The 22,508-nt window shown below is 37.3% G+C and overlaps 6 protein-coding genes across 7 annotated transcripts; 3 read left to right on the top strand and 3 right to left on the bottom strand.

Moving 5' to 3' along the window:
- Nucleotides 1-291: 291 nt before the first annotated feature.
- LOC113705060 (AT-hook motif nuclear-localized protein 1-like) lies at nucleotides 292-4,399 on the top strand. Of its 2 annotated transcripts, none has more exons than XM_027226931.2 (5): nucleotides 292-1,243; nucleotides 2,294-2,361; nucleotides 2,740-2,871; nucleotides 3,553-3,714; nucleotides 3,856-4,399. In XM_027226931.2, exons 1-5 carry the CDS (start codon nucleotides 850-852, stop codon nucleotides 4,081-4,083), a joined length of 984 nt encoding a protein of 327 aa, XP_027082732.2. In that variant the 5' UTR covers nucleotides 292-849; the 3' UTR covers nucleotides 4,084-4,399. The 2 variants fall into 2 exon arrangements, with proteins under 2 accessions (XP_027082732.2, XP_027082731.2); XM_027226930.2 differs by having other exon boundaries at nucleotides 292-1,249.
- Nucleotides 4,400-6,054: 1,655 nt separating this feature from the next.
- LOC140013172 (uncharacterized) lies at nucleotides 6,055-6,849 on the top strand. The gene has a single exon (XM_072062268.1). It carries the CDS (start codon nucleotides 6,110-6,112, stop codon nucleotides 6,614-6,616), a length of 507 nt encoding a protein of 168 aa, XP_071918369.1. The 5' UTR covers nucleotides 6,055-6,109; the 3' UTR covers nucleotides 6,617-6,849.
- Nucleotides 6,850-7,665: 816 nt separating this feature from the next.
- On the bottom strand, nucleotides 7,666-10,875 carry LOC113702879 (ATP-dependent Clp protease proteolytic subunit-related protein 2, chloroplastic-like). Its single transcript, XM_027224036.2, has 9 exons — nucleotides 10,714-10,875; nucleotides 10,541-10,584; nucleotides 10,367-10,439; nucleotides 9,306-9,426; nucleotides 8,918-9,055; nucleotides 8,693-8,809; nucleotides 8,325-8,393; nucleotides 8,139-8,234; nucleotides 7,666-7,972 (listed from the first exon to the last, which is right to left on the bottom strand). The coding sequence occupies exons 1-9, from the start codon at nucleotides 10,788-10,790 to the stop codon at nucleotides 7,838-7,840; spliced, it is 870 nt and encodes a 289-aa protein (XP_027079837.2). The 5' UTR covers nucleotides 10,791-10,875; the 3' UTR covers nucleotides 7,666-7,837.
- Nucleotides 10,876-11,362: 487 nt separating this feature from the next.
- On the bottom strand, nucleotides 11,363-13,359 carry LOC113703348 (general transcription and DNA repair factor IIH subunit TFB5). Its single transcript, XM_027224687.2, has 3 exons — nucleotides 13,236-13,359; nucleotides 11,923-11,975; nucleotides 11,363-11,769 (listed from the first exon to the last, which is right to left on the bottom strand). Exons 2-3 carry the CDS (start codon nucleotides 11,955-11,957, stop codon nucleotides 11,592-11,594), a joined length of 213 nt encoding a protein of 70 aa, XP_027080488.1. The 5' UTR covers nucleotides 11,958-11,975; nucleotides 13,236-13,359; the 3' UTR covers nucleotides 11,363-11,591.
- A 1,325-nt stretch (nucleotides 13,360-14,684) lies between these two features.
- On the bottom strand, nucleotides 14,685-18,212 carry LOC113705393 (protein cornichon homolog 4-like). Its single transcript, XM_027227239.2, has 4 exons — nucleotides 17,796-18,212; nucleotides 16,916-17,097; nucleotides 15,076-15,198; nucleotides 14,685-14,970 (listed from the first exon to the last, which is right to left on the bottom strand). The coding sequence occupies exons 1-4, from the start codon at nucleotides 17,865-17,867 to the stop codon at nucleotides 14,928-14,930; spliced, it is 420 nt and encodes a 139-aa protein (XP_027083040.2). The 5' UTR covers nucleotides 17,868-18,212; the 3' UTR covers nucleotides 14,685-14,927.
- Nucleotides 18,213-21,334: 3,122 nt separating this feature from the next.
- LOC140013592 (uncharacterized) lies at nucleotides 21,335-22,033 on the top strand. The gene has a single exon (XM_072062937.1). The coding sequence runs from the start codon at nucleotides 21,335-21,337 to the stop codon at nucleotides 22,031-22,033; it is 699 nt and encodes a 232-aa protein (XP_071919038.1).
- The last annotated feature ends 475 nt before the right edge of the window (nucleotides 22,034-22,508 follow it).

The following is a 22,508-nucleotide window of genomic DNA, read 5'->3' as shown; positions in this document are numbered from 1 at the left end:
TAAATAAATGAGAAAAATTATATATATATATTACTAAACAAATGTATTGTGGTATATGTGCATGTATCAGTGAGCATGTACTCAAATATTTTTTTCCCTTTTTTTTAAAAAAAGAGAGTGATGGTTGTCTTCATGCCTTGGCAACCTAATTTCACTTTTCCCAACTACAATTATTTTTTTATTTTTCTTTTTCTACCGGACTCCAACCATTTTCTTAACTAAAATACATAATTTCTCTGCTTTCACTAATTACTAATAATTAATGACCTACCAAATTTTAAATTCCGTTTTCTTTTTCTTTATTCTAAATTTTCTTTAATCTGAATTTGGACAAAACTGAGGAGAGTTAGCAACACAAATTAGCATTTTAACTCTCCCATTTTCCATTTTCCCCATCACTCGCCAAACCCAAAAAAATCTGCCTTTCAATTCTCAACATCTCCGTTTTATCCCGGAAAATTCAAATTAATTTTTCCCAAAATTTTTCATCCTCCCCGTTAAATCTCGCTGTCTTTTTTTTTTTCTTTTTGTTCTTTACCCGGTCAGCTTTTTTCTCATCAAAAAAATTTGAACTGAAAAAATGAACAGTCTGAGCAGCTTGCTTCTAGTTTGATCCAGGTTTACATTTTTGAGCTTTATTAAGAATTTCTGTAGCTGCTTGAACCATAAAGTCAAGTCCTTTTTAATTTTCGTTTTCTGGGTTTGGTTTTTTGCTCTTGCCCATTTTCTCTTGATTTTCTGGGTTTATGTCTTGGAGTTTTATGGTGTTTTGTTCTCAGGGAAATGATGGGTTTTTGAAAAGAAGTTGACAGCGAATTTTTTTTCTTGTGGGGGAGTTTCTTTTTAAGTATGGAAGGGAGGGAAGGAATGAGTAGCACTGGAGTTACAGTGGTGGGATCAGATGCTCCATCAGACTACCATGTGGCTCCTAGGACCACTGAAAATCCACCTCAAGTGAGTGGATCAACACCAGCTATAGGACCCCAAGTGGGTGTCACTCCGGCGCCGGCCACGGCGCCGGCCGGAATGGTGGCTGCCACCACCACAGCGAAGAAGAAGAGGGGCAGGCCTCGAAAATACGGCCCAGATGGGTCAGTAACTAGTATGGCACTCTCCCCTAAGCCAATTTCGTCGTCGGTACCGCCTCCGGTGATTGACTTCTCGTCGGAGAAACGTGGGAAAGTCCGACCAGCTGGGTCATCTGGCAAGCACCACCAGCCTAGGGTGGAGATGGAAGGCCTAGGTAATGGTAAAGTACTAAAGTTCACCTTTCCTGGCTTAATTCTGTAACTGAGTTTTTGTTAAAGCTCGTATCTTGCATGCATGTGAACGGGTTTTGGTAGTGGGATTAATGTATATTTTGTTTGGATACGAGAGCATAGTTTGTGAAGGGGTTTTAGGAGATGATGTTAGGTTGTAGTTGTGGGACCTGTGAATAGATGCCCCAACTAAGATCTTGATGTTAATACGTGGTTTCTGAAAGTCAGGTTTGTTTTTTCGGTTGGTGTGGAAGAATGAGGGAATTAGACTTAAATGTTTGTTTGGTGCTTCTCACTTTTCTGGGGGAAGAGGGATGTGATCGTGGAAGCTGTTTTCTTGTGTACTTTGTATTGTCTGGTAAATACCTTTCCAGTAAATGGTAAAGCTGTATTCGATTATGGACCTTCTTGATCTAATGCATAAAATGACAGGAGTGGTTGCTTACTAATTTTAGGGCATACTAACTTGTTATGGATTGTTGCTTTTTGCAAATTGCTAAAGCGCCTGGAAGTTCATCAGCATGACACATTGCATTTATTCTGATTCTGTTAGAAAGCTGGTCTTTTTGAAGCTATGGCATTCAGTCTGCTGTCCATGTGCTACGCTCTTTGCCAAACTTAAACTTTTTATGTTTTTTGGCTCTAGTGGTTTTGATTGCTACTGCCCTATTTGTTTGTTGAAGCACTATCCCTAGTATCTACCAAGTTAGTATCTCAGCTGCTTTGTGCCAGTAGATTTTGGATGAGGATATTTGGTCCTTTGCAAAACACATATAGTACAGAGCATCTTTTTGAGAATGCATCTTTTGCGTGCTGCTTAACATCATCGTTTTAACTTACTGTTCCAGCTGAAGGAAAACTAATGGCATTGCTTTCATTTTTTTAAAAATTTTTTTGTACGTTTTTATGCATTGCTTCCCTCTGTGAATGTTGTTTTTCAGTTCAAGCTCTTAGCAAATTGAAAAAATTCATTGCAGAATGTGAAGATATTTTTTGGCGCATAATTAGAACCTTTTTTTTCCTGTTGTCTGCAGGTGAATGGGTTTCATGCTCGGTTGGAGCTAATTTTACACCCCATATTATTACTGTTAATGCGGGAGAGGTATGATAGTCTAATCAATTAGTTGTCAGTTTTTGCAAAATTTTGCTTTCTGCTCTTAATGAGACTTAATTTGTTTTTAATTCCTTTTTGAGTGAAACTTTAATAGCTTGAGCTAGAGGTGTAACCTATTACTGGAAAATAAGAGTCAAAGTACAACATCAAGTTTAAATAGATGTCTCTACTGTTCGAAAATTTGTAGCTGCTGGAGGTCTGTGAAAAGTTTTCTACTTAATAATTAGTGCTGGTTTGGACATTTTAGGGGACATAATTGGCTTTATAAGGAAGAACTCTGCAGTTTCGAATTTTGGTCTTGAAATTTTCATGGAAATGAAGTTAATGGTTGAAGTTCACGATACTGATTATTGTTTGGTTTTCTAGGATGTCACCATGAAGGTAATATCATTTTCTCAGCAGGGGCCTAGAGCCATATGTATTCTGTCTGCTAATGGTGTAATTTCAAGCGTCACTCTTCGTCAGCCTGATTCTTCTGGTGGTACATTGACATATGAGGTGCTGTGACTTGTCAATTATTTTCTTTATATGGTTAACAGTTTGGATATTTTAACCACTACTTTGTCGCCTCCTTTTCGTCATTAAGGCGATTTACGAAATTTGTCTGAATTTGGGTTCTCTATGTCTAGTGCTTTGATTAACTGTTAACTTATATGTGTAGTATCTGCAATCGGGATATACTCTTTGAACTTTTGGCCACTATGGACTTTACTATCTTCTTCGCTAATCTAGTTTGCCAGGATGGATGCTTCTCTGAAGCTGAAGTTGAACTGTGTACAGAGCTTTGAAAATGGATTTTTTTGGCATGTTTGGAAGAGTTATAATATTTTAGATGGATTGTTGGGAATCCTACTACGGTCCCTTAATTCGCAACTGAATTATTATGTTTCTTGAGATTCTTATTGGTCTCTTATTCCACTTGAGTGAAAAATACCCGTCAGATTCTACGTCCTGGCAAGTTTTGTGCAAAATATAGGGTGGACTTTTTTCTCACCCTATATTTGTTTCTGGAAAAGGATCTATGGCTCTGTTGAGTTGCAGTTGAACCAGCATGACCATGTTGAATTGTTTGGATTGCGTATGTAAAAGCTTCTGATGTTGAGTGCCAATTGGTCGATTAAATTTTTGTTGCTTTAGCGTTGACACATTAGTTATGGTTAACCATTTTTGTTCTGGCAGGGTCGTTTTGAGATACTCTCATTAACTGGATCATTCATGCCATCTGAGACTGGAGGGATAAGGAACAGATCTGGTGGTATGAGCGTCTCTTTAGCAAGCCCTGACGGACGTGTTGTTGGTGGCGGAGTTGCTGGTCTACTAGTTGCTGCTAGTCCTGTCCAGGTGCTAACTTTATGTTTCTGCCTTACCTTGATGAGCGTCTCTTCTGCTTCATTTAAGGAGGAGCTTTTTGGGTTCTTCTAATGATTAGAACCGTCTTCCAAATTGAAGGTTCTGATGATTTCACTTTTTTGGATGAACCAGATCGTTGTAGGCAGCTTCCTGGCTGGAAACCAACACGAGCCGAAGGCCAAGAAGCAAAAGGCTGACCACATAACAGTGAACCCATCTGTTGCTTTTCCTATCTCGAGTGCAGAAGTCGAGGACCCATATCGCACTTCCTCTTCCTTCCGTGGAGAGAATTGGTCATCGATGCCGCCTGATTCAAGGAATAATAAGCCAGCTGACATCAACGTAACTCTGCATGGTTAATAAAATTTCGGCCCGCCCCCCCCCCCCCCCCCCCCCCCCCCCGTCTACGCAGAAGTTCGTGACTGACCAACCGCATTGGTATTTGTCCAGAATTATGAATCTCACCCCTCCTGTTGTTTGTTTGTAATCCTAGTACCGGCATGTTGATTTCCAGTGAGGTTTGTTGGAGTAAATTTAACTAGTTTAGTGCATTAAGCCGGATCGGCTTCTTCTCGCCTGTTTCCTGTTGTAGAATGGTTTTTAGATGTAAAATTGTTACTATTATTGACTTCTGAAGTTCAATTCTTATCGGAGCATATATGCGTTGTGAATGTGATTTCAGTCCCTGTTGACATCTTATTTACACGCTGCCTGCCTCTCTTGATTCAATTACTCTCTTCTGTGTAGTAGAAGAAAAATATTTCAGAATTTGGCCGATATATCAATCTTTTCAAAGCTGTAATTTCCTCGAAGGTTCCAATTCCTTTTTCGGTGTTGAGGAAGAGACGGTACTTTAGGTCAAGGGTAAAGAGTAAATGCGCAAAATGTTACTAATGTTGACAACTGATTGCCCGAATTGGAGATTATCGTCAAATCCACACTTTTTTTTTTTTTTTTTTTTTTTTTTTTTTTTAACTTCATCTGTTTACGCTAGCTACCGTAAAGCCGGAAATTAAGTACGGTGCATAAATTTCTTGGTTTCACGCTTTTTCGGTCTTCTTTGTATTTTTCTGTGAAAGTTCTTGCAAAAGTTTTATGCTTTCTTTCTCCATCACACCAAGAATCATAAATCAACGTCAACCTGAAAGTTCCCTTAGTGTCCTCCTGCTGTCGAGGCTCCTTCCTTCCCCTATGGAAAACGTACACAGATAGCCTTTTTAAAGTAACCTGAAGCCCTTGTCCTCAACCAAAAAGGAAAAAGGGAGAGAAGATACAGGACCAAGAAGAATCCAATAACTTGATATTGAGGAAATTGATCAATTGGTATCTGCCGCTGTATTTGGGTTAAAAAATTATCTGACGTAAAGGAGAATGAAGAGAGGACAAAGGTAACTAGCATTTATTAATCTAAGAGCATTGTGCCCCCATAGCAATCGATCCTTAAATCAGACAATGATAAATAACTTCACTACCAAATGCAAATTTATTTTGAGGTACCATATATTATGCGGAATTTTTTTTTTTTTTTTTTCAGAATACACAAATTGTATTTTGATTTGACTACACTATCTATGCAGTAATATTTCTCCTTATCCCTAGATTTTGAGCATATCCGCCACCTCTTTTAACATGGGAAGGATGTCGGATCAGACTGAAGCCAACCCAAAAAAAGAAAAGGAAAAAAAAAAAAGGAAAGAGAAAAGAAAGTTGATGGAGCCAAACATGAAATTTCAGTTCATTGGAAATTAGGCATAGAATTGTTGACAATTTTAATGTGGGAAAGAAGGATGTATGTGTTTATTTCACAGGGTTTCTTGTTCTTTCTCGGAAGATACTCAAACGCAAACTGCGCCCAGTAAATGTACCATACCATTCAATAAAAAAGAAGAAAAAAAAAGAAGAAAAAAGCAAGTCAATGGCAATACAATAATATGTTTAGATTAGTTACAAAGCAGCATTCTGTCATGAAAATTGCACAAATTAATGTTGTCCAAGGCAGCACTCAGTTTTTGAAGATAGAGACCAACGAGAGTTCTATCAATAGCTAATTTATAGTGCATGAGGATGAGAAAACTTCCACGGCAATTAACACTATCCGAACTGATCACTTGTGTTATTGCATTTCTTATTAGAACAATTAATAGAAGAGAATTTCAGGGCAGGTCAAGGGAATTTCGTGGTACACGCAGAAAAGCTTTAAGCAGCTTATGTGGACTAACTCATTTCTCATTATGCGATTTTGCGTTAATTTTCTGAGAAGAAACCCTTGCAGTATTTTGCTAACAAAAGATCACTACTATAAAAAGATGGAGCCAGCGTCTTCCCAACACAGATAGCACCACCTTTTATATATATATATATATATATATATTGCAATTTACAGGGCATGAAATTTGGGTTGGAGCTCATTTTTCGGCTCATAATCTTGGTTGGGGCGGCAACTCATCTGGTGCTACTGAGTTGCTCATTGTCATCATATGGCGGCCTCGTTGAGCGTTCCACCAGCCGAGCTTTTGTGTTTATTTTGTTTAATACCATTATGAGCTCCATTCTTGTCAAAAGTTATAGGCCATCTGCAGAATACTACACCGAATTCTTGCCTTGTGGAGACTTTTATGACCAAGCAGAAGAAAAACAAAGTGAAGAGATGATCCGTGATGATATCGAAAGCAGCTCTGCTAGCAGCAGCGATAGTGATGATGATGAAGAAGAAAAAGAAGAAGATGATGATGACGATGATAGCGACGGTAATGATGAAATTGGTTGGGGTAATGATGATGAAGAATATGATGAAACTTTAGAGAGTAGAATTGAGGCTTTCATAGCCAAAGTCATCAGCGGTTGGAAAGAAGAGCTATTAGCAGACAAGCTCGACTGCAAACAAGTGGACTAGATTTTAAGAGATCCCTTGTTCAAGTTTCAGAAGCTCGGGTGTCCCGTAGTTGGGTTTTTTGCCACCTTTTTTTTCTCGTTTTCCCCTCAGTTTTTGAAGATTACCTGCCTCTCCTTTTTATGGGGCTTTCATCTTCATTGTGCAAAGTACAGTTTTGTACAGTCAAAGCTTGGTGTAGGTGCATGCATTCGTGCATGCGTGCGTGAGCGCGTTTTTTTTTTTTTTTTTGGTTAAAAATAAAAACTAGCTAAAGATGATATTACCAGTAAATCAATCATACCTTGTGTACTTGCGAGAAAGTATGATTTGGTCATTTATTTCGTGTTTGAAGCGAGTTTGGATTGAAATGTTTTGAAATAAAATAATTTACTTTACAAATTTCAATCACCCTTTTATCTTTCCAATCATCTTTTTATCTCACATACATCACATCACAAAAAGCAGTACAGTAATTATATCAAATAAACTCCTATCCAAACAAAGCCGCCAGTGTAAGTTCTCAATGGTTTCTGCAAGTGCTCATTTAAACTTGAAAAAGCCCACTCAGATTATTCAGTTGACCACAACTTTTGTGGCGATAATGATTTGTTAAATGAAACAAAGGTTATCCTCAACACCAGTGATGATATATTTCTCTGCTTTGCCATTTACTGGAAAAGCTCATCTCCAGATTAAATATCCCTTTCTCCCAAGAATGTGCTTATGATCATGTGGTTAACCGCATTCGGCAAAGCCAATATATCATAATCTATGTGAAGGGCCGATGTTAAGCAACTCCTATCTACGGTAGAAGCTTAAGGTCTAAAATAAGAAACTGCAGGGTCTGCTCCACAAACACCAACATACTTATTGCACGTAGACATGGTAGCATATTCTGCTATATCTGCTACTCAAGCAAAGAGAAGAGCTCCGCTAGAATAATTGCAGCCTATAGTTGTCCTACCATGCCCTAGCAGAAACCCCACTACATTATCTAAAAATGAAAATTTAATATTCTCCATGATATCTTCTGCTTAGAGTGAGATCTAGCAAAAGAAAACTTCAAGAGATTCAGGAAAAATATGAAAATAATTCAGTATGTAAGCCAGTAGATCACGAATGGCAAGCATCAATTACACAGTCGCCAATTCATTCGATTCATCACCTCAAAACTCAGGAATATCTTCTCTGGTATATATAGTCAACAACCTTTTCATTTGTTTGTGACAAGCAATGAATAAGCTAACCAAGACCTGTAGACTCCTTCTTTGGAGCATCAGCCTTAATACGCGGAGGCCTTACTATGCGATCAATAAGCCCATATTCAAGTGCTTCTTGAGCATTAAACCGCTTCATTCGACTTAAATCCTTGTGAATCTGCACAACAACATTCAGCTATTACACTCTGACATGCCAGACAATATAATATAAGCAAATTGACAAGAAGGAAGATGAGACAAAGAAGTTTGCCACTTCCACGTTCTTTGAAACTTTAAAAAACAATTTTATCAGTCAATCTGAGAGCGGATATGGAAAGCCATACCTTTTCAACTGGTTGGCCAGTTTTCTGTGACAACTCCTTAAAGAGGTAATCCCTAATTCTGATAAGTTCATCTGCTTCGTTACGAATGTCATCAGCCTGCCCAACAACAAAAGGTAATCATCATTACGTTTAAAAGAAACTATTGGAGTCAAACTCATAGAATAATAAAGAGGGCTATAATTGCACCTGGCCCCGAGCAGCCCCAGCAGGAGATTGTAATGCAATTCTTGAAAGAGGCATTGCAAATCGATTGCCCTTTAGATCATAAGATGTCAAAAAGCACAAAGGTCAGAGAGAACCGAAAGTTGGTCATGTTATTAAAAGAGATCACTTGTAGTGAAACAACAGCATAAGAAAGCAAAATGCAAATAATTCTACCCTATACACTCTTACAGAACACTATCAAACATAAACCAACCGAAAGTCCTTTTAAGTAGATAAAATTGTGATCTATAACTACTAATAGATCTGTGATAGTTTAGTTAATTGAGCAAAATGACATATATCAGACAGCAATAAGCCTGATATTTGACTTTATCAGAAGAAATCATTACCTTTTCACCTGCAGCAAGAAGAAAGCCAGCCAGATTATAGGCATAGCCCACACAGTGGGTGGCAACAGGGCTTTTCAAGCTCTGCATCGTGTCATATATAGCCATGCTTGGAGTAAGCTGCAAAAGGAGGAAATTTCAGAAAAAATGAGAGCTACACCAGAAGCAAGAAGATGTGAAAACAAAACCAAAAATTAATTTGTACAGAAGTCTAAATAACCAACTCACATCCCCACCAGGGCCATTGATATACATGTACAGCTTCTTGGAGTCTTCAATGCTGTCAAGGTACAGCATGGTTGCCAGTATCTGATTGCTGAATTCTTCATCTATATTTTGCCCAATAAATATAACACGTTCACGATACTGCATCAGAAAACTTGGTGAACTACTTTTTTATGCAAGAAAAGGAACAAGCAAAGATCACACAGAAAAACTAGGCAAGAATTTTGTAAGGATGAGAATCCACCCATTAACTTAGGCTCAAAAAAGGAACAGTTGAAACACAAATGATCTAGGTCAATTGTTTGGTTGTATATTCCAATATGTTTGAACTCCAGACAACTAGAATTGCATGAGTTACATCTAAGTTGTAGAAAGCAGCCAATTGACTTACAAGAGCATTCCACAAATCTACCCACTGCCAAGTCCCTTCAGTCACATTTCTGTAAGGCACTCTTGGTGTCCCTATCGGCATCATTGTAATACGTGCACGTGTTGCCTTAGTGTCACATGATCTGGAAATGAAGAAATGAATGGATTCAATACATTCTACTAAAAATGTTTTATGTGGCATGATGCAGTATAGCAGATATGGACCTTGTACACAGACAATGGTGACATAAAATTGAAACATTCTTGTGCTTATACACAGTTTTGTATCTTCATAGGCATATATGCCGATATTAACCAGAAACTTATGCTTTGCCACCAGGAATGACACATCAGAATTTTTCAAATCTTCTAAAGAAATGCTCGTAGGCAAATCAAAAGCATGCACTAAAATATACACATTGCATAGCAAGAAAAGCAACTAAGGAAACGAGCCTGGCACAATAATCTCGCATCTACTAATATAAAATTTGCACAAGCTGGAAGCAAGGGGAGAAATATTTGGGAGCTGCCCTGCCACAACCTCAATCTCTCTGCCGACCTGATGCTTGTAATTTCATCAAATGTCAGACAAGAATTCAGGATGAACATTCAAACTCTTTCATCAAACTTAATATTACACCAATTGGCCCAATAGCGAAAAATAATCAACTAAAGAGTTGTAAGAACTCTGAACTTTCGCCTTAACCCTTCCCAGCCCAACAAAATTCAACGTGGCCCACGAAAGGAAGGGGACTTGGTAGCAGGGGTGGTGCATTTCCTGTATTTTTACCTGACAATTCAGTGAATCATCAGAATATAAATACGTCAATGCAATATCACCCAGCTAAAAGGTTGCAAAATCAAATAGTCAAATTAGCCTGCCAAATAAGTGACTCACTCCTTTAAAAATTTTCCAGAAAATTTTCACAAATTCTAGCTCATCGAACAAAATTCACCAACTAATATTACCCAATTAACTTGAAAGACCTAATTAATCCACAAATATGATCAATGAACATTTGAAGCCAAAAAAGAGAAAAGAAAAGAAAACTGAAAACCCATAAAATGGAGCCCAAAGCCTACCTGGATTCGATGCTTTGGTAAACTCTGTTATAGAATTCGACATTCAGGTTGTTTTTTGAAATCCCATAAGAATCTGTTAAAACAAAAATAATAATAATAATAATAAAGCTGAAGTTCACCAAATCTCCAAAACCCATAAGAGATAAAGCAATTAACTTAATGAATTTCACATACTTGGGCATTGAACCCTTAAACCCACATAGACTTTGCTTGCACAACTGCAAAACACACAGAAAAAGATTCCAGAGTTATGAAGGAAAAAAGATGCTTTTTTTCATTTTTTTCTTAATTTCTGTGTCCAGAAAGCATATAGAAAATAAATTTCTAAGTGGAAAGAGAAAGGGTACCTGAGAGAAGGCTGAGGGGTTCTAGTGCTGGAGCGGAGACATGAAGAAGTGGCGGGACGGAGAGAGACCACTGCCATCGTTGCTGGATAGAGTGACCGAGGAAGAGGCAAGAGAAAGGCTGTTTATGATATCCGGGGGAAACGCGCGAGGGCAATAGTGCGTTTTTCAGTTACGAACCTGAAGTCGCGCTGCTTGATACGAGTTTATTTAGCCTAGTTGCCTTCTAGTAATGAAGTTCGGTCGGAAGTCCGAACCAAGGAAGCCCGTGCAAGCTTGGATCAAGAGACTTGGAAGAGAATAAAACGGCACTAATTATTTTAGCTATGTACACCACCAATGATCACAAAAATTTAGTGTTGACAGTGCTTTTTTTCCTTTTGTGCAGTCTAAGGCTAAACATTTTACAACTCCAGATTTAATATAATTTTCATTCTTGGATTAGAATCAGCTTCGATAGAGTGAGTTCATTTGGATCACTTTGTCTAACACGCAATGAATTTACATGAACTGCTAGTAATTCCTTTGATGCCGAAATATTAAGTCTTGCATGCCAAAAATTAATCGAGGATTGGAAAGCTAAATTTACTCGAACCCAGAAAACACTGAAGGGAAAAAAAATCCAGAGTTTCTAACTGACAAGCTCTTCAAGTTCTCTCTAAGAATGCAACTGCAACCAAATTTATATAGCAGTCATAACAAAATTGTATGCCACGTATGCTCAGCATTAGGTTGACTAACAGCCGAAAGAACTTGTAACAACAAGTGAAGCTCAGAAGTCTCATCTCTTCTTCCTTCAACCCATCAAGAATACAGCAACCGCCTGTTTTGAGATGCCAAAAGACTGTTGCAGAGGCATCATTAAACTTCACTTGAAAGCATTAAGAAGGCTTCTCATAAGTATTCTGCTCCCTGAATTCTGCAATGGCTGATCTTATCATTCCAGCAACATCAGATCGTACAAAGAGATGAGTGCTATCTAAAACATGTATAATAAACTTCTGTGATTGAGGGAGTGCTGCATTCATGTTGATGATGAATTGAGCCATAGGTACGTCACTGCATGGACAGAAAATACGGTGTTGGTTAAAAGAAAGCTAGAACAAGATGCAGAAACATGACGTGCAATGCGTCACAATTAGTTAATGAAAGCAAAAAATTGACAAACAGAAAATAACATTCCCGTAACAAGTGGAGAAAAATGTGATTTACCATGAAATCATCAGTCCCTTGATGGCATTCACCATGTTGTCCAGATTTATAATCTGGAGTCAAAATAAAGGTGTGTAAGAGGATAATAACCATCCACAGAACATAAATGATGCATGGAATGCTACAACTTAAATCTAGGATAGAGGAACATCTAGTTAACAAGCAAGTAGCAGACGATGTAGAAAGCGATCTATTCAAACAATCTTCCTCAATTATAATTTACAAGGGCACAGTTTCGTGAACTCATCAATAGATTCTGCTAGCAATAAGAGTGACACAATAGTTTTCCAAGATCTCTTCCAGAAAATGCAATGCAAACAAAGTTGTTTCTCATGTTACTCCAATGAGTTGTCTACTATTACCCCAGCATTTTATCAAAAGATTATGTAGATGTCATTGCCTGAGTACTGTAGTTGAGTTGTAACCAGGAAAATGCCATACATATTGCTTTGGTTTAACAACTTAGGATTATTATCATGAAAAACAGAGATACTTGTGTAACCTGATGCACATATAGTTGAACTCTGTGCACCAGAAATATGAGAGTTAGCAACCCCCATGTCGTCTTTGGTGATACCACCATGATTCTGATACGCGAGAATTCATATCAGTTTGGTGGTGGTATCATCAAATGATGAAGCAAGACAACAAGCATGAATGATAGTTTATAACACATAAATAACAATCAAATTATATGAAACTGAGCTATCAGATATCGACTTGATCTTGCAAGAGCAGTTTATGGTTGATCAGATACATGTGCGGGACTTAAGGTGCCAGATAACACCAATTATGGAGGTTAAACAACTAAGATTTTCAAACATGCGCCAAATACAGGAATTTAATTCATAAAACCAATATTTCTTTGACAAAAAACAACTACAGGCTTAAACATAGTAGGATACCATAATTTCACAACCACAGGATAGAGAACAAAAAGAAACTACTCAAATTAGTAATTTGAAAGCTTATCTCCTAATTGGTTGTATACAATAACTCTCTAACATATCATTCATCCGAGCCAAAATTCAAGGGTTCTTACAATTCCCATTTAATAAACCGAATTTGCCTCAACAACCAAGATTCTTGGTATCGGTAGAAAAATTCATCGCACAGGTTTGAGCAATTAGCCCATTAGAAAAAGCTACACGTGGACTTGTAAGTCTTCACCAAACTAACCAGCCACGAAGAACTACATATATCTGATTACCACGAACCTAGGATCAGCTGAAGTAAGCTCTATTCAAGCAACTCGTGCATTTTGGTTAAATAATTACTCAAATAAAGCAGATAATCAAGAAATCAGAACAAACCTCGTCGAGTCAGAGAGAGAGAGAGAGAGGGGGGGGGGGGGGGGGAGGTACTGAAAAGACTGTGACTGTGACCGAGAAACAGAGCAGATTGCGGTTGGATGCCAAAGCTGACGGAGAAGGGTTTTAGCCGTGCTAACATTTTGTACAATTATTGGAAAATTGGAAAATTGCAGGGTGAGTCCCCTAAGTTTTGGAGTTTGAACGAGTCGCATTTTTGCTTCTTTGCCTTCTTGTGTTTCATCTTTAACATTTTATTCTTTTATACTAAATTTCAATTTACTCTCTTAGGTTTTAACATTACATTGAGGAAAAGAGTTAGTACAACTTTTGTGAGTTTGATGAGTAAATTTATCCACTCTAATGTTCCAAAAAAAAAAAAAAGATATCTGACGGAAAGAGTAATTCTCAGTTGTTGAAATGGTTTTAAATTATGAGATACACACCACTTAATGATCTTCCAAATTTAAGTTGTCCATTTAATTTATAAAAAATAAATTTCCTTAGTGGAATGGACAAAACAAAAATAAAAAAACTCCTCAAGATTTTGTACCCATAGTACAAAATTATAACGAGGCTTTGTATTACTTTAGTCCAATATTTTCCGGCTGTCATACCATCCAGCATTTAGCATTTTGCATCAAGACAATTTAATTAGGACTAACTTTACTTTACACTTCCAAATTTGTATCATTTTCTTAGTACTTTAAATTCAATTTTAAACTCCTTGCACTCTAACCTCTTGATTTTAGACACTTTATACTTTAAATTCTCAAGTTTGTCCTGGGTATTGCAATTGGAATAGAATGACACATTATCATTAATTTACACTGTCCTTTATGTCATTAATTTTTGTTGACGATATTAGTGATTGGAACTATACAAATCAATAATAATGTGCTTGAAATGGTAAAAAAAAAAAAAAAAAAGAAGCTAATGGATCGAAAATAGGACAAAATAATATATTATCATTAATCTACACCATCCTTTATCTCATTAATTTAGCTAACATCGCATTGACTGACTTAACTTAGATAAACTTAAAAATTTAGGGTGCAAAATGCCTAAAATTGAGAGTATAGGTTGCAAAGTGTTTAAAATCAAAATTTAGGATGCAAAATGAAAATGTGGAACAAGCACAGAGGTGCAAAGTGGAGTTAGTCTATTCATTTATGGTATTTACTATACATCCCACAAGTGTAGAAATTCCAGCCCAAAAAAATAATAATAATGATAATACCAGAATTAAAATCGCCACTGTTTAACTTCCTGGTTTGTCTAGAGCACTCATTTTTCTGGTAATCTGTTATCTAATATCTACATCAGCATTGAGCGTTAAGAGTGAATACATGACGAGGAGGAAATGCAAGTTAAGAAAACAACAGCAACAACCCAAGCTGATCATGCAAAAATCTGTTCAAAGTACCAGGCAAAACCATCAGCAACAGTACATGGTTCCAGAGCGGCATTAGAGGCGGATAATATTGCAAGAAATCAAGGGGCAAGTGATGAAGACTTGTGCAGTCAAAACATATGCGAAACTAAAAATCTTGCAATGTTACAATGAATCTAGGATTCACTATCACAATCTGACCCAAAGCTCAGGGACCTACTTCTGAACCCTGATCTTTCTGATTAGTGTTTACAAGAAAAAATCATACTCAAGTGCCCAGAATCTTCCAATCACTGAAAGTCTTAGGCGAAGTGGTCATCATCTTCCAATGCACTGTATATCAACCTACAAAAAGCATGAAAATGTTGTTAAAAACCATATCATCACAACCTTAACCTTCATGTAGGCAACGTAGATGCTTGATGTTAAGCTGATTGGTCCATGACTTACCAGAATAGGGACATGAACAGGAAAAGCATGAGGTAGCCAAGTTTGAAAAGCCGTTTTTTCTTTTCTCGATTGAGCATATTAAAAATCTCAGTTACATCTATGAGGTGTTCTCGTCGATTATACCTGATGCAAACAAAACATGACTCAGGAGAGTATAATCTACCATTATATAGCAGGCACATAGTGCGTTTATATAACACCAAATCCATTAAATTGCTAAATTTCTAATCGATTTAGGGATTTGAAATCCTCACAAGCCCCTCTAGGTTGTTTGGATTACTTGGGAGGTATTTGGGTCTGTAATCCACCAATTTTTCAGCTGCTTTTAAATGTAATTACATAATTGGTGGATTACAAACCCAAATACCTCCAAAGTAATCCAAAAAAACCTAGGAATTTGAGAGGATTTCAAATTATTTGTCATATCCCTTGTCAAATCCCTCAGTCCAAATGTAGCAAGGATTTCTAATCCTTAACTTTTCAAAACATAAATTTGTATCTAACTTTATAAATGAGGAAGCAGCGCAATCAAATATTTAGGAACAAAATCACTAAGCGGAACCACCAAACCATAACAAGCTTCATAGGAATAAATCTAAAAGCAAATCCTGATTAACTCACAGTTCATAAATTTAGAAGCACAGGAACATAAATTGATACAGTCAAAGAGCAGTCTAAGTGTCCAAATGCAAGTCAAATTAGACAGCTCAGAAGAAACATAAAAATTACAGGAAAAAAATGTTTCAAAGGAAGCTGGACAAGAGACATTGACAAAAGCACGTGAAGTGATAGCTACCAAAATAAGTTTCGAATTGTGTGCAGTTGTGACAAATTGTTAAGTTACAAGACACTAAATGTACTTGAATAGCTTTATTTCAATTCTTTGTCTACAAACTAAGCATAAGACTCTAAACAACTATGCACAAAGTTTTTACCCACCCCGCAATTGTTACAAAATCTGCTTTCTGAGAAAACATGTCATGCAATGCTACAGGAGGTTCCCCAAAACCTAAATGTCAAATTTCATGGGGTATTCATTAGAAATATTGGTAAAACTAAAGGTAAAATTATCCTGAATGGATTAACAAACAGACTAGTGGAATAAGCAATCACTACATACAAAAACTTTTCACTAAACACTTTATTGTGTTTGTCTTATGATGTGTCAATAAAGTACATTTCCCAGACAGCAAATACATAAGGTTCGTTTAAAGGAAAAGGAAATGTACATGGCACAAAATGGGATGGCAACTTTATAGTCATCTTTAGAACTATGATTGATATATAACCTTGAAGACCTAATTTATTTAATATCAAGTCTTTTTGTAATTCCCAACAATGATGTAATTTTCAAGAACAATTTTTGCCCATAAAGCTATAATGGCTAATATTTGTAGTAATCAATAATCAGAAACTTTTTTGGTGAAAGAACTTTATGACAATTATTTTTAAAAGTGAATCTCCTTTGTATCTCCTAAGGATCATTGATGTTATAGACCATATATTTTTGGAGTGTTATCGACCTAAAAGATTCTATTGGTTCGGAAGATAAGCACAATATTTCACATTGGTACTATTTGAAAACATTTACAACTTCTCTATCTCCAAAAAACACAATAGTATGCATCTTATATACACAAACAAAGAAGTGAAAGAAGTAACAAAGTGTATCACAACCACATAGAAAACTAGTAAGCACACAAGAGAAATGTGAATAACGAAATTATAGCAAGACTCAGTACTTCAGATAAGCGATAAATTTTATTTCTTCCGGTTATAAGTAAAAACTAAGATCAATTTGCTATAATTTAAAGTAGAAAACAAGTTTGTAAAGACTTACAATGTGAAATTGTAGTACAAATATGGAATACTGAGCAGTGCCATGATCCAATGCCCCGTCAAAAGGAAGAGCAAGGATAGAACACCTTGTGTAATGAACTCCGGTAAAATCACTTTGTTTATCCTAGAAGCTGAATCATAGGGGTTGATATAATCAAACTCTAGATCCGCCAAGCACATAAGCTGCAAAAAAATAAATAGGTTGTCATACTTTGGAATTGTGTTATTGAACAAGCAAATGACTTCTAGTTCTATCTCCATCCTTACTTAACAATATTCCATTTTACATAATTTTCAAGTAAGATACATTAAACATAAAATTCTCAAGCAATGTTGCATTCGCGAAGGTTTATGAATTTACTCCCCGTAGAAAAGATACAAACACAGAAATTTTAACTAGAAATACTGGACTTGTGCATTCTGAATTAAGGGTAGATTTATGCAAGTCTATGCAACTTTCAATTGGTAGAATACAGATGTCTACACAGAGTACCATAAAGAAGGAAAGTTGAAGTCACTATGGCAAGGTATTCTGATTTTCACCAGTGCAAATGAATTTAGGATGCTTTAGAAACATCTCTAACAAATCCACCAACTAAGATAAAAAAAAAAAAAAACCAAAAATTGGAAATCAATTGGAAAAAAATTCCTGATCAAACTGGAAGATAAAAGAATGCAAATAAGTATAACCTCAAATAATTTGGGACAAAAACAACAACTAAAACTGCAAAGAAAATCGTACACTAATTCATAAAACCAGCAGAATCTACACAACTCCATCTCCATTAATACAATAATTTAAAAAAAGGGGGTGAGAATTCAAAACATTAGTAGTACATGTAAAGAATATTAGCATAGTTGAAGGGCTAAAGCTGGTTGACCTGGAAAACGACCATGACGATCACTCCTATAATTATGAAGAAGAATAGTAGCCACGCCCACACATCTCCCATGGTAGATTTCTAAATTGCAAAGTGTTTTTCTGTTCTTGTATTTATTGAAGTAGAATTTATGAAATAGAAAAAGGAAAAGCACAAGGTCACAGGTACAGAGGAGCAGGTGGAGATGCGAAGTGGGCTACACTTAGATGTTGGCTCTGTACCAGAATAGTTTGGCTTTGCCGAGGTTGAAAGTTAAGGATCGGAAAAGAAGAGGTGGGACGGTGGGAGTTCTGCCGTCTAGACGACGCAGTTTCAAGCCGCAGCGGAGCAGTCTTTTAACTTTTTGAGTTGACCCTACATTATAAGCGGAGTGCTACTTGGAAGTCTTAAAATGGGACTGGGACTCCTTCCCATTCGGGAGAATGAATTGTATGGAAATTCTAATTGTAGCGTTCCTTTTCCATTTTATTTGAGATTGTTAATTTGTTATAATGTTTAGGTATACTTAAATTACATCAATCAAATTCAAGTAACCCACAATATGAATCCACACACTTTATTATTTTCTCTTGTATTTATACACTTTTGTGATTTAGCTTGTTGGAAAAATTAATAGTAAATAAACTCCATCTTAAGTGTTTCCCAATTAGTTCAAGTAAATTATAAAGGTCATCTCATCTAGGACTAGGATTACATTATCCCAAGATTATGAGATTGGTTCAATTCAAATGTTTTGAAAACCGGATGCCTCAGGTCCGACTCAGTTAAAAAATCAAAAAATTAATTAAACCAGTCAAGAACCGGTTGAACAAAAGGGGGACTATTTTTGTGTTTCAGAAACCAATCAGATAAAGAACAAAATCATATCAGTAATCCTGTCACACTTCCATCCCTTCAACAAAATAATGTTACAATGCTATCTTACTAATAGTTCTATTTGCTTCAAGTACATAGGGCATGTTGTTGATTAATTATTTTAACCAATTATAAATTTTGATTTTGGATAATCAGTTTTTGTGATGTTCTCGGTTGCTATTGTAGTCTAATTATAGATTTTTTTAATGACCAAAAAATTTAAAATCTATAATTATCCTAGGAGTAGCTTTTGCTAATTCTGATTATTCTCTATAATCAAATTTTATAAAATTTAAAACAATGGAGGACAAAACCATAATTACTTGCAAATGATTGCCTTTTTTTTTATTTAAGTGCTCCTAATAAAAGGTACAGAATGAGTGGATAAGCGTTACAAATGGTAGCTATGAAATTTGGACCCTAATTAATCCTTTATAATCCAAGAAAATGGTAGTTATGATATTTGAACCCCAATAAAACACCACATGATATGGGAGTCATGACTCGTGAACAATCCATATCGCTCAGGAAAGGAAACTTGACTTCTCACTCGTATGGGAATTTTAGTGTGGTGGAAAAGAAAGGAAAAGACCCGATTTAGAAGGATGAAAATGAAGCTACAATTTATAAAAAGTTTACAAAATTTTAGTGGGAATTTTATGAAGCTACAGTTTTAGAAGGTGAGAAACTTGCAAGAATTTTTAAGCCATGTTTCACTCTCTCTCTATGAGAGCTTCCTTTCTCTCTCTAGTAGAGATTCTCTCCCCCTAGTGGGTGGTTTAAACTTTGCCGCTTTTAATTTTTAATTTTCCCGTACTTTTACAGTTCATTTTCCTCTCTTTCAGAGCCGTAGATTCATCTGATTGTCTTGCTTTGATAAACAATGAATGCATTTCTGAAGATTAACACATAGAATTTGGGTTTGGACTGCATCCTTTGTGTACTTTCTTCGTGAAGCTTTGGTCAGCTGGATCTGCTCAACTAATGAACAGAGCTAGCTTTCCAATCTTAATAGAGCTGGTTCTGGAGCCAGATTCGTTTGTTTTCCTTAGTTTGATTTCTGTGTTTTCTTTTTTCTTCCAGCGGTGTTCTTTGCTGCCGCCTTCGTTGTTAGGATAGGGCGGTAGTAGTCCTTTTGTTATCTGCTAAACTTGGTGTTTAACTGCTCTCTTTCTGTTTCTTCAGATTTCCTCTTGGAACTGGTGTGTAGTGGATCATCAGCCTGTGATCATCGGTGCGACGCCTTTGAGTATTGTAGCAATGGCTGAGGAGCTTGAGGAAGTGCTGAGGAAATTTGATCTCTCGGAGAAAGAGGAGGTAGGAATTCAAATTGAGGGGGAGGATATTCTCCAGGGAGTGGCGGAATGCAGATTGAGCATCATTGGCAAAGTGATTGGTGAGAAGGTGGCCAATATTGCAAGTATTAAGAGTTTTACCAGTAATATATGGATTTTTGCTAAGAATGTGAAGGTTGTTGAAATTGGTGTGAATCTGTTTCAATTTCTTTTCGTGAACCAAAATGATATGGACAGAGTTTTGAATGGGAGACCGTGGGTGTATGATAATTCCCCATTGGTTGTGATGCCGTGGAGGGAGGGGATAGAGATAGATGTTATGGCTTTTAGTAAAACTTGGCTTTGGGTGCAGATCTGGAACCTTCCAATCCATTGGATAACTAAAGAGATAGGTCGCAAGATTGGGGGAGTGTTTGATTCAGTTAAGGAGGTTATTCTTCCTAATGGTGGGGGAAAAGATGGAAAACATATTAAAATTTTAGTGGAAGTTAATATTGAGAAACCACTGTTGAGGGGAACTACTGTGAGAATGAATGGTAGTGCGCGATGGATTGAGTTTAGGTATGAGAAGTGTCCTGATTTCTGTTATTGTTGTGGACTATTGGGACATAATGAGAAAAATTATAAGATTAAAGGAAATTACCTGGACAAAGAAACACAATTTGGAGCTTGGATGCGAGCTAGTAACTCTAGAAGCCCAAGAAGACAGAATAAAGGCTTTTCAAACTATGGTGAGAGTGCTGGGGAGTCTCAGAGGGATTTTGGTAAGGAGAATGAGGGAATTAATCTACTCTTGCCTTGGGGGGGTAGTGAAACCAGCTGGATTGGGAAGGAGGGCGAAGGAAATACAGGCAATATTATTAGTAGTGGTAGTACAGGGGAGGTAGAGCTAGTTGAGAAGACTAAGGGGGCTGAAGCCCAACTGAGCTTGGATGGGGAGATAGCTGGACCCAAGATAGAGGAGAAAGGGGAACAGAGCTTTGAGGAGGGGAGTTTGGTTCAGAATGAGAAGGTGGGGGATGATAACATGTGGGTTGATGGGGGTGGAGAAGAGGAAATATTGGGTAGGGGTAGGGGGAGAGAGAAGGGAAAAAGTCAGGTTGCTGGAAGTATGGGTAAGAGTAAGCCTTCTGGGAAGTATAAAGGTAGTAGGGGGTGGAGAAGATTGGTTCAGGAGGTTGGGAGGAGAGTGCCTTTGGGAGAGAAAAATTCTGGTATGGAAATAGAGGAGTCGGGTAAGAGGAAGCAGGGTGAGGCTATTGGAAAAGGAAACTGTGGGGAGCTAAGGGGAGGAGATCAGAAAAAATTTAAGGGGATGGAAGGAGAGGTTGACAGGGAGTGTTTGCTGAAGGTGGTGGAGCCCAACCTTAATGGGGCTCCCAACCCTCAATGAGAGCTGTGGTATGGAACTGTCGAGGTGCTGGGAGCCCTTTGACAGTTTCCCAACTTGAGGAGGTTGTGAGACTCCACTCCCCTGATTTAGTCTTTCTAACTGAAACTAAAAACAAAAAAAAATTTATGAATAAGATTAGGATGAGATTGAGATATGATAGTCTGTTTGTTGTTGACCCTATAGGTCGAGCTGGAGGTCTGGCTGTACTTTGGAGGAGGGACTTAGTAGTTAAAAGAGTTCTTTTCACTGATTTTACAATAGAATTGAATGTGGAAGGGAAGGGGACTGAGGAGGATTGGTGGTTTGTTGGGATATATGCTAGTAGTAATGATCAGCTCAGGGAGCAGCAGTGGAAAACCATTGAACATAGAGCTAATATATGGGGTAGGAACTGGATCTTGGCAGGCGACATGAATGATCTACTTTCCAGTGGAGAAAAATGGGGAGGGAAGCAGAGGAGTGATAGAAGTTTTAGAATCTTTAGGAATTTTGTCAATAATAATCAACTGGTAGATATTGGTTTTGAAGGGATTCCCTGGACTTGGTGTAACAATTGGGATGAGGAGGGTGAGGTTAGGGAAAGGCTTGACAGGATTCTGTGTAGTAGGGATTGGAGTAGAGATCATGATAGAGCTAAGTGTGTGCACATTCAAAATGAGGCCTCTGACCATTGCATGTTGTTGCTGGATACTTAGCCAAAGAACAAGAAATGGAAAAAGAGGTTCTATTTTGATAAGAATTGGGTGCAGCATAGGGAAGTTAAAAATATTATCTCAGCTGCTTGGGATAAACAACAGAGGGGATCCAGGGGGTTCAGATTTAAACAGAAAATTAAAGAGTGTAGGATGGCTTTGCTAAGTTGGAATAGGCAGTGTAAAGCTAATGCTAAGACACAGATCAACAGGATAAAGAAGGAAATAGCAGAGGTTCACAGAGGGCAGCAGGCAGATCAAAAAGAGAGATTGAGTGCTCTGAAGAGACAGCTGGCTGAGGCTTACAAGAAGGAGGAAGCTTACTGGGGGCAGAAGGCTAGAGTGCAATGGTTAAAAGAGGGGGATAGAAACACTAAGTATTTCCATACTGTGGTTGCGGGGAGAAGGAGAAGGAACAATATATCTACCCTACAAAAGGAGGATGGTACCTGGTGTAAGTCTGAGGGGGAAATTGAAG

Source organism: Coffea arabica, chromosome 8c (genome assembly GCF_036785885.1).
Source record: "Coffea arabica cultivar ET-39 chromosome 8c, Coffea Arabica ET-39 HiFi, whole genome shotgun sequence".
NCBI lineage: Eukaryota > Viridiplantae > Streptophyta > Magnoliopsida > Gentianales > Rubiaceae > Coffea > Coffea arabica.
Note: the sequence above shows the minus strand (reverse complement) of the source record. Positions and strands in the feature narration are given on the sequence as shown.